This window comes from Schistosoma haematobium, chromosome ZW, assembly GCF_000699445.3.
Source record: "Schistosoma haematobium chromosome ZW, whole genome shotgun sequence".
NCBI lineage: Eukaryota > Metazoa > Platyhelminthes > Trematoda > Strigeidida > Schistosomatidae > Schistosoma > Schistosoma haematobium.
Genome location: NC_067195.1, coordinates 74,363,840 through 74,380,938, shown reverse-complemented (window position 1 = coordinate 74,380,938; position 17,099 = coordinate 74,363,840). Strand labels below are relative to the sequence as shown.

Genomic DNA, 17,099 nt, shown 5'->3' with positions numbered 1-17,099 from the left:
ATTAGTTTGTAATGGCGCCACAGATAGGACAGTGCACTGCTCGTACGTTCGGCGATGGGTCGTAGGCACATGGGTATTGCCTTAAAATTCATATCCATGGCAACGACTTGATATAAATGGACGTTCTCGTTATTAGTTTTGTACGTCCCGTCAAAACCAATTACGTCACAAAAGTGACCGGCCAAATTCACTTGCTCAGCAGTCATGAAGAAGAAATACGATAGACAGTTCTCATCGTCCAATTCGTATTCGCAAAGCCCACCCAAGGATGTTATGTGAGCTTTCAATTTCCCGTAATCACCTATAGTGTACATTATAAATTGGCAAATTCCGTACCAGGAAGGTTCGCGTGTGAGAACACTTTGTACCGCATATTGCAGACATCTTGAGCGGTCAGACATTTCCCATAAGATTGGTAAGCAAAATTCCTGATGTGGAATGCAGCGGTACCGGAAATCAGCAGCGGTCTCACAGTTTCAAACTCCCCATCCGTTAACCTGCGCATCCATGAATTACCCTGGTACCTCAGGGAATTGCACTCGTGATTGTGATGTACATTCCCACGTACAACAGTCCAATAGCCGTCTATAATCTTACAAAACATAAATGCTGGACATTGGGTGTTCATAGAAGCCCTTCATTAAAAAAAATTATAAAACAATTTACCAAATTACCTCCTCCGTCTAATACGTTGTGACGAACCGCTAGATCTTATACGCCCATTTCGCCAACACACAAATTTAATGTAGGATTTTTGATCTCTGCCAATATGCGAATCTCTCACTACATAATGACTGTAAGTCGATCTTTCAAAATTTGTGATAGTGGTCTTTAACGCTTCAACCGATGGAAACGCAACCAGAAACAAGGTAGTCAAAAAGACTTCCTCCATTTCCGTTACGTGAGAAACACCAGCGCTCGTACTCGGCACGTTACTCTGCTCCATAATGACGATTGAGATTGTGCTTCGTCGACAAGTACTGATAATTTATAACAATTTTCAAGACATAACTAACCAATTAAATCTAATTTTTGGAACTAGCCATTTCATTGGACGAAACACGGGATGAAAAATATTGTAATTTGGGGTTGGAAAATTTTTTTTAAAAAAAAATGGCCGGTCGGACAATATTATTCTGGTAATACTGATTTATTATCCAGAGTGGTAATCAGATTGTTTTGTGTGTTTCTTTAACCAGTCTAGTTGACCTTTTAATTTTCATATAAAAGTCTTAGCAAGTATATGTGTGATCAGATTGTTCGAAATGCATTGCACAAATAGATCATATAATTCTGATAAACTTCGTCTTCTCATTGCATTATCGAAATTTATCAAAGGGACTAATTGTTTTAAATAAATATGTTGTTATCAATGATGGATAGTGACTAGCAATGAAATCCAGGACGCGCGTTCCGTCCTATTTGGGACTCGTCAGCTGGATGTACCTGCATCTCACAGCTGATGTTCACTGTGGGACTCGAGCCCAGCACCATTCGATTCAAACACCACCGAGTTATCCACTCAGCTACTAAGTCCAAATATTTTGTTTGTTTAAATTATATGATATACATTAAACTTTCAGTTTTTTATTTATTTCCTAATTGCTTGTTTATTTGGTTTTGTTTTTCTTTTTAGTCACATTTAAGAAGCCATTCAGTTTATTTAGTAAAGATTTTCGAACAGCTATTGAAAATGGTCAAACTAATCAGAATACTAGTTTGAACAAAACGTAAGTCATATACAAATAATAATAATAATAATAATAGGGGATTTTTCGAACTCTGGTCATACAAATGACTAAGGAAGATGAGAGGATGTATCCATCTAAATAAACTCTTTTAGATAATCATAAATCTTAGATGTCTTGGTCTGAAATCTGTCATCTAGTTAGATTTCAATCGTTACCCAATATTTATTTACAATCAAGTTAAGAGTATTTGCTAAGTACATTCTGATAATGGTTTATGAATAATATAAAATTCTACTAAGTTACAAGCATACTATCCTTTACTGAATCTTGTAAATGAAATTTGATAGAGCAATACCAATTTTATTAATACAAAGAAAGGAAATTAATCCATCAGTTATTCATTGCGTATAGATTTCTGCTACTTTGTAGAAACATCTACATACAAAAATAACAATTCACTTACTTACTTATACTACTTAATATCCTAAAAGTAGTAGACAGAATGAATAATCCTATGAATTTACTTAGAAAAACACTTATCACTTAGCTGGTTACCCATATACATAATTACATATTCTGCTTTAAAAGTCTCTTTAAATGTAAAAACGATGTATTGACAATCACTATAGAAAGAAAAAATATCATTACGTATTCTACTAGTACGACCATCTTCCAACAAACTCTTTAAATATTGAAAGATATAAGGAGTGAATATTTCTTGAATAGTTTCATCTCGAAAAACCAAATATGCTACTTATTTAGAACTGAAATCCCTACTGAGTAAACTATTTATGCTTGAATTAAACTGAAATGAAGCATTGATTCGATTACATGACACTTGAATCATAAGAACAATATTGAATATTGAATTCGATGCCAATGATATCTGATTTGAGTTATATGATTCACTTTAGAGGAAAAAAAGAAATTTTCTATGATGATTTATTCACAATTTCAAAAAAGAATGGTACAATAATTAAGTAATCAAATTAGTGAAACAATGAATTCAATGAGAATTTTCAATAGTTGAATTCAGGAGTCACTTGAATCTAGACCACCATGGAAAACCTGGGAACACTGGATGGCTCTTTCGTCCTAGTATGGGATTCCTCATCAGCGAGCATCCACGATCCCACCTCCCGAGATTCGAACCCAGGACCTATCGGTCAAGCGCGCGAACTCTTAACCTCTAGACCACAGAGCAGGCATCCAATAGAGGAGGAATGAGAATTATCGAGTTTTTCTAATGCTTATCACCTTTAAATAATGATGATCTTAGTTAGACTTGTTATTATGACAGTGTACATACTTTAAGCAATAAGCAGATGAATCAGTCGATATCAACGTGATATTTTCAAAAATAAATTCGTTTTATGAATCGCTTATCTAAGGAGAATGAAATTTATTTCTAGAAAAGGCGATAGTAAAAGATTTTTCAGTTTAAATTAATAAATCCTAGACGTTATTAAGCAGATAATACAGATATTGTAACTGTCTCAACTGGATTACGAAGATTTCAACATCTGCGAAGAAAATGTGGGATACAATGGTCAGCTCGAAATCATTTAGATAATTTGGATTTCGCAGATGACCAAGACCTCCTATCCCACACACACGAACAAATGCAGATAAACACAACTAGTGTCGCAGCAGCCTCTGCATCAGTAGGTCTCAACATACACAAAGGAAAAGACACAATACTCAAATACAACACGGAGAACACCAACCCAATCACACTTGTTGGCGAAACTCTGGAAGAGGTGGAAACTTCCACTTACCTGATCAGCATCATCGATGAACAAGGGAGGATCTGATTCAGACGTAAAGGCGAGAATCGGCAAAGTAAGGACAGCATTCCTACAATTGAAGAATACATGCAACTCAACTCAACTGTCAACCAATATCAAAGTCACAATCTTCAATAAGAACGTGAAGACAGTTCTACTGTACAAAGCGGAAACGTGGAGAGCTGCAATCATCAAAAGTGTACACGTATTTATAAACAATTGTCTACGCAAGATACTCAATATCTGTTGTTGACCGGATACCATCAGCAGCAGTCCGCTGTAGGACAGGAAAAACCAACTTCCAGATGAAGGGGAACCTGGGAAAAGACGATGGAGTTGGTGGGTAGGACACATATTGAGGAAATCACCAAACTGTGTCACGGAGCATGCTTTAACTTGAAATCGTGAAGGGTAACGGAAAGAGGTAGGTCAAAGAACGCACTGAGTCGGGAATTGGAAGTAGACATGAAAAGGATAAATATCAACTAGAAGCAATTGGAAAGAATTGTCCCGAACAGATTTGGGTGGAGAATGCTGGTGGGTGGCCTATTCTCCTCAACATGTGGTAACAGTAAGCAATCGATGAATAACTGCTTACTGTCTGACTCGATTTATTTTATCAACGATACGATTTCAAAATACCATACAAAAGGATTTTATGTATTTACACATGAAACAAATTACAGTTGAAAGTAAAATTATCTCATAACAGCTGTTAATACCATTGCATGAATAACTTAACAGGAGTTATGAAAAATCACTTTCAAATAGCATACTATTATTCTAATGATCAACAGTCAAAATAAAAATTGTAAATGAATGATTCATTTTCATTTTTACTAATATTGACATTTAAAAGTTCATCCATTAAAACACAAACCTTCATTTTAAACATCACATCGTAAAGAATATTTTCTTAAATTTCATTTCAGTTAAAATAACAATAAATATCGGTAAAAAAAAACGTACGACTGTCTAATTTTAGGTCACAAACCGATGGATGTTAGACCACCACTGAAAATCTGGAAGATAGTCATGAGATTTCGTGAATTGATTGCACAGTTGGATGTCGGCTCAGTGGTTCAGTGTTAGGCGTTCGCGCTTGTGACCGGAGGTTTTGAGTTTGAATCCCGTATGTAGGATCGTGGATGCTCATTGAGGAGGAGTCTCATACTAGGATGAAACGACCATCCAGTGTTTCCATGTTCCTAATGGTTGTCTAATATCAATCGATTCTTTCTATCAAAAATATAGTCTTCCAATAAACATTTGATCGAATTGTAAATGCACCATTATTTCTTTCATCCTATCTGACCCACATTTATTCTGATCATGGATCTTAAATTTTCACTTAATATATAAATTGATCCAAGTTAACATTCTATATGAGTCATATAAACATTATTAATTCTCCATTTTCAGAACGGGTTTTGGAGAGATCGTAGTAATTTCAATAGTTGATATCATGAGTCAATTAAAGCTAGACCACCATGGAAAACCTGGAAGCACTGGGCTCGAATCCCTCTAGGCGGGGTCGTGGATGCGCACTGCATACCATTTCTTGATTACTTGATTACGTTGAATAATCTCCGTCATAACTATTCTGTAAACTTAAAGAAGAACGTATTAAGACAGATTGCTAAGAAGTGTTCTTTGTAATTGATTCATTGATTATTTCATAAGTATTATAGTCCAGTCGTTCACAGGATATAATCTATAACACTCTCACCCTAATAAACTATGATTATCATAAATTTTAAGAACGTGCTTATAGATGAAATCAAGTTTAGCCCATTTAATTATATTTACATGAAATATGCTAAATAAGAAATCAATCAAAAATAACTTCGTCGAACTTTGTGGCAAACATTGGTTCGGTTAATTAAACTTGAGCATAGACAGTTTATATAATCATTATTTAACCAGGTCTGTTGTGAAATAGTAACTCACTGAAGACAATGGTGGATGTGTCACTCAATTTCGTGGATTAGTTGAAGTTACACATTAACACCGTTGGATGCCGGCCAGCTCAGTGGTTTAGAGGTTAGGCGTTCGCGCGAGGCGGAATCGTGGATGCGCACTGCTGAGGAGTCTCACAATAGGACGAAACGGCCGTCCAGTGCTTCCAGGTTTTTCATGGTGGTCTAGCTTCAATTGACTCATGATCTAAACCATCGAAATTACTATAATATCCACAAAACCCCTTCTGACGTTAAATATAACTTAAGTTATCTCACTTTACTATATACTTTTATATTTTATAATATAATGTTAAAAACAGTTATATACTGTCTAATTTTTCAGTGATAATGTGGATACTGAACAATTAGCATTGATGACAATGAAAGTAAGTTGGTAAAATTAGAGATTATGATTTATAACATTCTGATTAACTAAATACATTTAGTCTTATGATTAAGAATCATTGGCAAATTTTGTAGTAATTTTGTAATTATTCTTAATAAAGCATAGTCGTATACAGAATTATAACTGAAATATAATAATATATCATTAAGTGACATAAGAACTTGGAGAAGATTTCTAGTTCATTTGTATGACTTCAGAGTAGTTTCAATCTCTACGCTAAACGGATTAATCGTGAGGCTTTTGTTTTCCTCCTAGATAACATTATCATAACAAATAACACTGATAAGTGATATAGAACTGTACTTTTTTTATGGAAAGATCAGTCATCCAAATTATTGAAGAAGTTAAATCCGAAATCAGATCAATATATATCTTTTTGTTTTGTTTTCTTGAAACATACTATGCAAAAAAGTTAACAGAACAAATTAAACATTCATCTAGTATGTTGGTACACATTTTAGGTATATCGTTTTGTAACTAGTCAGAAGTCAATATGAAAGGGAATGTTTCCTTATCAAACATTTTTATTAATCTTGACTATGTATGAGACTGAAGCTGAATAAAATTTGTTTTCAATGTTTTAGTTATGAATGATCTATAACCTTTGAAAAAAAAAGAAATTCCTATGCACTACACAGCATACTCATTGAAATGGAAAGTTTCTAAATGAATATTTTTTTTAAAAATGAGCAGTGGAATCTAGGACGCGCGTTTCGTCCTATCTGGGACTCGTCAGCTAGATATACCTATGTCCTGGATTCCAGTGACAATATAAAAACAATCCACACACGAAGTAAATACGCCAATAAGAGACTGAACAATTGCAGTACTATACATTAATGAAAAGATTCAAACAATCAAAACAAGAAATGAGTTCGATTAATACATGGTTTTGAGTTTTTTTCGAATACACTAACTTTGAAATATTCTATTACATTAAATTAATATTTCCCAATGTGGGTAGAGTTTCACTCTGAGTAATTATTTACATTTTATTCATATCTCCAGTTGTGAAGTAAATGTGTTATGTTAACTATTACAGATTATCACTTTTATTTATCTAATTTTCTTAGGAATCAGAACGTATGTTTTCTGAAGCCAAATCAATGTTTGCATCAAATCAAACATTAACATCAGATAAAGTTTCACAATCACATAGTTCAAAATCAAATAATGAAATAAATATTTATTCAAGAAATGATGATGGAATTGTACAAGGTTATCAGTCACGATTTGCAAATTTACCATTATATCAAGGTTATGGAATAATTGCTCATCAGGTAGATATTAATTTAAATAAATCATTCAATTATAATTTATTGAAATGATATAATCTCAATATTTATTTTCTACTTATATTTTTTTGATAGTAAAATAATTATGTTTATTTGTAACAGAAGGGGTTTTGTGGAGATTGTAGTAATTTCAATAGTTGAGATCATGAGTCAATTGAAGCTAGACCATCATGAAAAACCTGGAAGCACTGGATGGTTGTTTCGTCCTATTGTGGGACTCCTAAACAGTGCGCATCCACAACCCCACCTCGCGGGACTCGAACCCAGGATCTATCGGTCTCGCGCGCGAACGCTTAACTTCTAGACCAATGAGTCGGCCGGCATCCAACGGTATTAATGTGTAACTTCAACTAATCCACGAAATTGAGCGACACATCCACCATTGTCTTCAGTGAGTTACTACCTAACAGCTGACCCAGTTGAACTCCACTAGTCACTGCTTCTCACTAGAACTCCAGGATATATCTCTTGAAGCCAGTCACTAATGAGCATATGTTGATTAGTATCGGAATTTATTTACTTTATCCACTTTCTACCAATTCCTTACTAGGTTTCCATTTACCTTTTTTATTTACATGCTGCTGTACCGTATTCACATTTAAGACTACGGAAATAAATGTATGCTAGAAGTTTAACATAAAAAGGATGTTGTGTTTACGGACAACAATACATGATTGATTAATCAACTTTGTGGTATTGATTGATTGTTTTGTTTTGATACGATACTCTTATAAAATGTGTACATATTCCGATGTATAATTCAATGACTAGAAACATATTCTTAATCATGTGTTGTACATCAATAAAGCTAATTGGTTATTATATACTATTAAAACTCCTTGTACTGGTTCTATTCGTTGCCTTTATTTTAATAGAAGATAGCAAATGAAATATAAATCTTGTAGATTATTAATAAATGAAAATAATGATTAGAAAAAGACTCAATTTGCCTTATTATTATTATTCAATTAATATAACATAAAATGCTGAGTATCCTCAGTGATCATATTAATAAATTAAAAAAAATAATCAATGATATGTCATTTGTAAGTAGTATATATATAACGCAAGTTTTACATTGAAATTGTTTTATAATCATTTAGATGATTAACAAAATTGTTTTCTTTATAAACTTGGATTAAAAATTTGAGCTTTGTTCTGTGAGTTAGACTATTTGGTTGTGAAGTTTTCATCGTTCTTCTGAACGACATCATCAACATAAACTTCAAGTAGAAGTGATCAAACCATCTAACTCAGAGAACAAAACCCTATTAAAAATCATTCACCTGAATTACAAATCTTCTGTATCATTTTGAGTGATTATTTTTATGGAGTTTTGTTCTGAGAATTGAATGATTTAGTCGTGAAGTTTTCATCGTTCTTCTGAATGACATCATCAGCATAAACTTCAAATAGAAGTGATCAAACCATCCAGCTCAGAGAGATTATTTTAATAATATTCCTTAGAATGTTTTTTTCATACTGTTCATCAATGAATATTCACAAACTCATATAGGATCAAACATAATATTTTCACTTATTGATTTATGATTAAAGAAAAATATTGAATTCAATAATAAGTTTTCATACTGAACTTATGATTCGATTTCATAGCTGCTTCTAATGATACTAAACCAATCATACATGACAACTTGAACGCAATAGAAAAAAAAGCGTGAAGTGTAAAACTAAAGATTGGTGAGAAGGATTTATTTGACTCCGGAAACAAATAAAAAAAATGATTTATGAATGAGTTCTTTAGTAAATGAATTATTATAGTTAGATTAGCAGTGAGATTTGTATACATGGCATTGAATTGTGTTTGACAATAATGATTCACTAACTTACCTGCTACACGCGATCTTTTTTACTTTTTTGTTGAATGTTACCTCGTTCTTTACTTAAACACAGAATACTTCCACTGTGAAATCTTACACTCACATGCTTATTCTACAGTAACTAAGTGATATACTTATTATTTATATTCATTTTGCTAGAAAGCGAAGTAAACTATGATTAACGACTTAGATTTAAATTTTCATATTTAATATTTACGACCATTCATTTAGATTGCATTGTCGAATAAAGCAAATACAGCCAAGAAATCTACACCTGAAACGCGAAATGTCAATAATGATGATGGTGATGATGATGGCAATGATCAGCAGACTTCAATAAATCTTGTCAGTGATCCAATCGATATAGGACAAATTTCAGATCAAAGTGGAACTGATATAAATTTGGTTGCAAATGCATTTGCTCATTTATTAGATGAATCGATATTAAAATTTTTATATGAAGCAACAAATCAACAACTTGTCAGATCAGGATCGTTAAATTTATTTGATCTACCAGCATATATAAGTGGTGAGCACATCTTTCTTAAATTGATTTTATGATTGAAAATCAAGAATGAATACTGGACAATGAGAGTTTTTTTTGATTTATTTTAGTGCACTAATTACTATCGAAACTAAGTTGACTGATTGTACTGATATGGGCTGATATACATAACACTTCTGTTCGGTCTAATAATTACGAACAAAGACTAGACAGACTATCATAATATGTTGGTCTATTGTTTTCTTTTAAACAGAGTTGTACTAACATATCATGATCTATCAGATAGGTTGGATACAGTACATCAGGTCAATACCTTTCAATTTTTCAAAGTGATTAATAAACAGCCAAATTGCAGTCTTCTGAAGTTTAGTTAAGCTGTTGCTATTAGGCGTGAAAAACCTGACTTATGTGTTCAAAAGGAGACGGTTATCGATATTTCCTTACCTTGGTGACAAATACTCCTTTATTTCATCTTAAAACATTTAGAAAAAAACTTCTTCTTGCATTTATTACATAATTGAGTTTTTTTTTCATTTTGACTGTCTTTCAGATTATTAATCTTATTCCATTAAATGAGCTTTACTCAATTATATCAGCGTTTATTCACTATATAGTTACTTGTTTCTGGCCATCTGAACTACTGTCACAGTCAATGTTGTAGAATTTTCTTTTATATAAGGCATATATTTACAATATTTTATTCAGTCCACTAAGTTTATGTAAACTCTTGTTATACTATACTACTGTGTCTTCAACGTAACTTCCAATTCTTCGGAAACTACTTCACTTTGAGGTGATCAGTTAAAACACCAATATGTAATTCTTTAATAAAAGATTTTATTATATTTAGAAACATTTTTGCGTGTATAAGGTGACTCGCCTGATGATACGTTTGAGAATGTCAGTATCTATCATTATTTCTATTTACCAATTGTAAGTCACTTAATTTGAAGATTATCATGAAATCAAATGGTTCACTGTTTTTCACCATTTCGAGCATAGTTGGATGCTTTATCCATAGAGTAAGAAAATCCAACTATTTCGTGAGATTGATTCTAATTGTTAGATATTTAAACACAATAAACATCAGAAAGCGCTTATATTTGTTTGGAAACAGATATTCGTACTTGCGCAACGCTTACTGCACTAGGAGGCGTTACTTCTGTGATGTTAAGCCAACTACCAGTTTTAGAATTGTTGATGTCTTCAGCTAACTAACGTCGAACAAAATGAAAATAATTGTTTAGATCAGATAGTGATTGGTGGCAGTCAACAAGAAACCATGGATATAGGTTTCGTGCTACATGGCACTCGTCAGCAAGGTGTACTTGTAATCTTGAGGGAACTGATGCTCCCTTACGGAGTCGATCTCGTGTTTAAAGTAGATCAACATTAGGGAAAATTGAATGTGATAATGATTGTTAATTAGTGATTGTATTTTGAAAATCTCACCTTTCAGGTATTAAAAGCCAACTAAATCATGTTTGCTTGTTGAACACATTGAATTATTATTCACAAGCATTTGTATCATTGTGCATTTAATAATCAGAGCTCAGTTACATTCGATTTCTGTTAACATATTTCTCCTGACTATTTTCATAAATTTTTTATGTTTTATAATATCATTAACACTGGGATCCAGGTACACCCAGTTGACAATTCGCAAATAAAAACCCAACTCATTTTCTAAGTTACACTACTAACTGTAATCCAACTATACTACTTTTCAGTAACAAATCAATAATGTTAAAACTTAGAATATAAAGAATATGAATCAATATATACACCTTAATCAGATTGAATAATAAAATCATTATAGATAAAACACCATATGATTCGTTTGACATATATACTTAGCTATTACTTAATTAAATGTTTCATTCATATGATTAAGATTGTACCTTATTGTAAGACAAATTTAATTGTACAGTATTCTCAAATAATTTACTACTTTTTTGTGTCATTTTATAGAAGATCGTAATAGTAAAATTGGTTATGATTATTTAAGTATTAAGAATAAGATCATTTCCCACAACAGGACGAAATGATCGGTCAGTGCTTCCAAATTTTCCATGATAGTCTAGCTTCAATTAATTTATCATTTGAACTATTGAAATTACTATAATATCCATAGAAACCCCTTCTGATATACATAATTATTTTATTATTAAATTATATTATTTAATATTAACGTGAATATTAGTGCTTCCTAGGTTTTAATGATCATCTAACTAAGGACAGTTTGTTATATCAACTAAGAAAAGGTTTAACAATCTCTAAAAAAATCTTCAAATTGATAGTCTATAGGAAAGCTTTCAAATATTAATGTGTTTTTTATGGTTAATAACCTCTTTCATTGAGTAAATATAAACATGATTAGTACAATAGAATATACTCCTTGATGAGATCACTTATTATTATGTTTATTAATAGACATATTAAAAATGCATAAGCAAGTGTCTACCAGGACTCAGTAGCTAAGTGAATAACGCGATAGCGTTTGAAGTGAACGGTGCTGAGTTCGAGTCCCAGAGTGAACATCAACTCTAAGATACAGCTATATCCAGCTGACTAGCCCCAAGTAGAACGAAACAAGCATCGATCTTTGTTTAGAATGTTTGTAAATTAAGGTAATATCGAGGCAATACGCACAGGATGCACATATACCAATAAGAGACTGATCAATTTCAGTCCTAAACATCAATGGAAAGATTCAAGTAAACAATATCAAATGAATTATTATTAAAAATAGTTCATTAACATAGTATTTACGCTCATCATAGCCTTGCCCAGATTTATTATTTTTGTTAAAAAGTCACCTATAACAGGTAGCAGCAACGGATAATAATAATAATAGTGGCTTTGACTGGATTTATTTTTTCTACACAAAATACAATTTCACTATGTTATATTTTTATATTATTTCCTACTAAGAATTTGTGTTGTGTTCACTTTATTCGATGAGAATAATGATTGACAACTAAGTTATCGTGAATTTGTTGGTGTTATGCGACATAGACTCTTATGCGGTTTGGATAAACCTATGGATACAGGTTTTATTCGATTACTTAATGCTGTATTTCATTGTACTAAAGAACAAATCAATCTTGGAATTAGTTCTACTTATAAGGGTGTTTGAAGAGTTGACTAGTTACTAAGAATTTGTATACGAGTAATATATCAAATAGTAATATTATTACATTTAGAGGTGTGTTTGTATTTTTTTTCTTCATTTTTGATGGTAGGGGACTGTCAGTTGATATTAGCCTCTTTTGACATATTGAGAAATTTCATACATACATAGTTCCTTTTATTATTTTGGAGCGAGTGAAATCAAAGATTAGTGCAATATAACATGAGGTCATTTTATTTTGTTAAATTTTCACTAGCTGCTTACAACCCCTAATATTTTATAATCAATATCATGACAGATATTGACATACTTATAATTAATACGAGGGTGATTAAAGATGAATGTGTGTATCATGATGTAGCGAAGATTTCGATAGAGTTAATAAAGTCATAAAACATTGTTGTTTCAGACGACAAAAATAAATAAACTCTGAGAGTGAGAATTCTAGAACACTGAACTAGTGTTTACAAATCATAGAGTTAGCATACATTAGATGATTATGTAATAAAGTGACTGAAAACAGATTGATGGTAATAAACAAAGATATGAATTAATATAAGTCTATCCCAATGGAAATTATGAATGAAAGAAAGAACTGAACTAATCAATAATGCAATAATAAGGATGTAATGTTACCAGGACAAAGAGAGATTTGTTAACATTTCTTTTTGGATACATAGATCAATTTTTAGACGTTGGATCGTAATCGCTTTGACAAATTTAAGAAGATTGAAATTTTATTGTTTGCTAATCACCTTGAAAGATATCAGTCAATCTATTTGATGGCCTGTATCAAAGAAACATGTCAAAATGGCATACTTGCATCCTGAATAGATTCGCTCAGTATTGTTATTAGGGGACAAGCATTATAAGATAAGTTGGATAGTGGTTTGTTTTTAAATCTAGAGTGTGTATTTCATCCTATTTAGAACTCGTTAGCAGAATCTGCTTAGATGTGTACTGCTGGGCTCAGTAGTTCAGTAGACAATGAGTAGTATGTTTGAAGACCAAAGTACTGGTTTTTTGTTCCTATATGGACATCAACGGTGGACGCAGATATATTCAAATGACTAGTTCACAATAAGACGAAACGCGCTTACAGAATTCCGCATCTAACAACAAGCTTTGTGAAAAATTTACAAATTTTGTGATACATTTCATACTACTCTAACTAATGATAGTAGGTAGAAAAAAATATGAATATAACCGAATAACACTGGCATTTTCACTTATTTAAATAAAATCTTAATTAAAATTCAGTTTACTTGTGAGAAAAAAGTTGAATAATTCAGTATCAAAAATGTATTTCAATTTAATTTCAAGACATCAAAGTAGAATCATCTATTGTATAAATTGGATGGAGAGAAAATGAGGAAATGTTGGATATTTTACATGGTTTTCTGATAGCTCATATTAGTATATTATCTATTTTATCCTTTGTAATGGTCATCACAGAATGAAGTTGTATTCACATCTAACATATTTCAACAAAAATTTTATTTTCTATATGATGTAATTCTTTTAATTTTCCTATTATTATTTCACTTTCAGGTCTTCCACAAAATAAAGAGCTGCCATTGTCTGATTCAACAGATGAAGGGACAGTACATCAAGAAAATGTAATTTCCTCATTTTTAGAACTATTATGTCGTTTGTTTTAATTTGAATTAATAAATACTAAGCGTTAATATGTGCGCTTTTCTTTAAGATATACACACTTTTTACACATATAAAAAGCTCCTTGTTTATCGATTGATGAAACACTTGTATATTTCTCATAAGTTGGATTAATTGTTTCAGAATTATTTCTAAACTGTCAAGTTTTTCTTGATATAACTCAAAGGTTGAATGGAAGTATTCTATGCAAAACAGATACGATTATGATAGGTGTTATTAGTATTCTTTTAATGTCAATAACAAAGGAATATGAAGAAAACAGTAAACAAATATCGTTTTACCGCATAAACTAATTCATTTACGAATTATTAAACTGTTATCGCACCAGTTTAATCACATCTACAGAGACCAGTTTCTTTAAACACTAAACTTCAAATAAAAAGTTCTCGGTTAACCATTTAAAAAAAATTGAATCAGCTTATACATTGGTAAATATGCAACTTCACTGGTTGAAATCATGGGTCAGTTGAAGCTAGACCATCATGGAAAACATGGAAGCACTGGATGGGACTCTTCAGCAGTGCGCATCCACGATCCCCCATCCCGTGAGATTCGAACCCAGTACTTACCAGTCTCGCGCCAGGCGCTTAACCAACTAGACCACTGAGCCGGCATCTAACGGTGTTAATATCCAACTTCAACCAATCCACGAAGTTGCGCCACCGTACACCATTGTCTTCAGTGAGTTGATATCTCACAACAGACCTGGTTAAACTCCACTGGTAACGGCTTCTCACTACAACCCCAGGAGTATATTTTGAAGTCAGTCACTTCCAGGTTTTCTATGGTGGTCTAGCTTCGAATGACTCATGACTTCAACCAGTGAAATTTCTAAAATCTCCACAAAACCCATTCTGAAAATATGCAACTATCAAAAATAATACATATTTTTTATTTAACAACTGACTATAGTAACATTTCTATTTCATTAACTTTGTATCAAACTTTTATTTATAAACTTTTATTTAAGTTTCATATTCGTATGATCAAGAAAACCTCAAGAATATCTGCATGAACTAAGCTAGTCACTTGATAAACTTCAACATATCTATCTTCTTCGTGATCTTAAAGGAATCAATTGGTCATTTCAAAATTCTCATCCATTATCAATACGTTCAAAGAGAATAAGTGTTGAACAGAATCAAATATTTTTATATTAGATTACTATTAACACTTTTCACAATGTTCATAAAGATATTAATATGCATTAATTTGCATTCTATTTCAGGAAATCTATGATAGTTCTTCAAATTTAAGTGATTATCATGATGATAAAAATGAAGAATTATTCAAACAAAAACAACGAATTAGTAACTTACGAGAAATTCAAGGTAATAAAAGTGTTACAGAAGGTGTTGGTCAAAAAACAAGTCGATTTGGTGTTGGAGCTCAAGGTGCATTCCGTGTTGCTTGGTCAGAAATGCCTGAAGTAAAATCATATATGATTAATAATCGATTCATATTATATAAAACTGTTTATATATATATATATATATATATATATATATATATATATATATATATATATATATATCAGTTAAGAAACATTAATTTTGTTCAAGGGGATGATGTATGAACAGTATATCTAAGATCATTTTTAGTTCTATTACAGAATATTCATAATAATTTACAACTGGAGAAAAGTAAACGGAAACAGAGAGAACAGAACAAAACTATAATAGGTCTATTGTTATACATGTGTCAGGTTGTTTTATGGTATACTGTTTGGGTAAACTATTACTAAAATTAGGTAAGTTCGCCAGGTGCGATGTAACTGTAAGGCATTTGCATGAAGAGAAGTGTAATGAGTGATCTCAGTAATAATGATAACCCCGGCTTCATTCTGGTTGGTCACTAAGTAGTGTCAAAATTACGAACCGGAGTTGAGATTATTTCCAGTCAAATTGACACAATGTGTTTGTAAAATATGAAAATCATACATTAAATGCACTATTTGCACGTTTTCCTTGAGTTGTCCTTTAAATATTCAGTCATTCTTCTATTTCTGTTGTTATTCCACTTATAATTGTCCACATGAGAAGAGCACACCGTACTATAATTTTACTGGTAGGATGGTATATATTTAATGGTTCAAACATATTTAAGGCATTTTTAGAGGTGAATTAGACATCGAAATAATGAAAAAATGAAGGGAGTGATTCCTATCTCAGGAACAGATTACAACAGGCCTTGTATATGAATCGATAAAACTGGAATTCAACTAACACTAGTAAATTTATTCATATTGTAACTCAGAGTAACCACGGCAAGATATAAGTCATCGAATCTGTTTTTATTCGCTCACTAATGAACAATAACGAGGTTTAATGAGTAGGCTCAGTAATAACAGTGATTAAGTATCTAGTGTTCCTATAATTTTAGTAGTAGAATGAAATATATTTAAATGTGCAAACACATTTAAGGCGTTCTTTGAGGAGAAGTAAACAATAAACAAAAGATGAAAGTCATTTTATATCAAGGACATATTGTCGCATAGTATTGCAATGTCTTATAATAACTTACTAGTAAAATAATTCATATAAAGAAAATATTTAGAATTAGATTGTTACAGTTACAAATGTTATAACTCGGTATTATTGCATATTGGATCGCTTTAGTACGGAGGAGGGGGGGTGAAAGATAGTTTAGTAAGTATTTACTATGGATATGAACATTAAGTCAATTGAGTTGATAAAAATGCTTAATAACTTAGATTTCAGATATTAACTATTAATGATAATCATTTAAAAACCATATCATTGCAAATTTAGTAACAGCAACAAACCCAAAAATGGATTATTATTTA

At 31.8% G+C, this 17,099-nt stretch overlaps 1 protein-coding gene across 1 annotated transcript in view; it reads left to right on the top strand.

The window, feature by feature from the left end:
- MS3_00010490 (uncharacterized protein) overlaps nt 1-17,099 on the top strand; it is a gene marked incomplete at its 3' end in the record, with an annotated part of 99,425 nt that overhangs the window by 57,835 nt on the left and 24,491 nt on the right. Inside the window, exons 4-9 of the mRNA XM_051218866.1 lie at nt 1,637-1,730; nt 5,783-5,825; nt 6,919-7,125; nt 9,210-9,507; nt 14,168-14,235; nt 15,522-15,722. Coding sequence (XP_051072458.1) covers nt 1,637-1,730; nt 5,783-5,825; nt 6,919-7,125; nt 9,210-9,507; nt 14,168-14,235; nt 15,522-15,722 — 911 coding nt within the window. The remainder of the gene's footprint in view (nt 1-1,636; nt 1,731-5,782; nt 5,826-6,918; nt 7,126-9,209; nt 9,508-14,167; nt 14,236-15,521; nt 15,723-17,099) is intronic.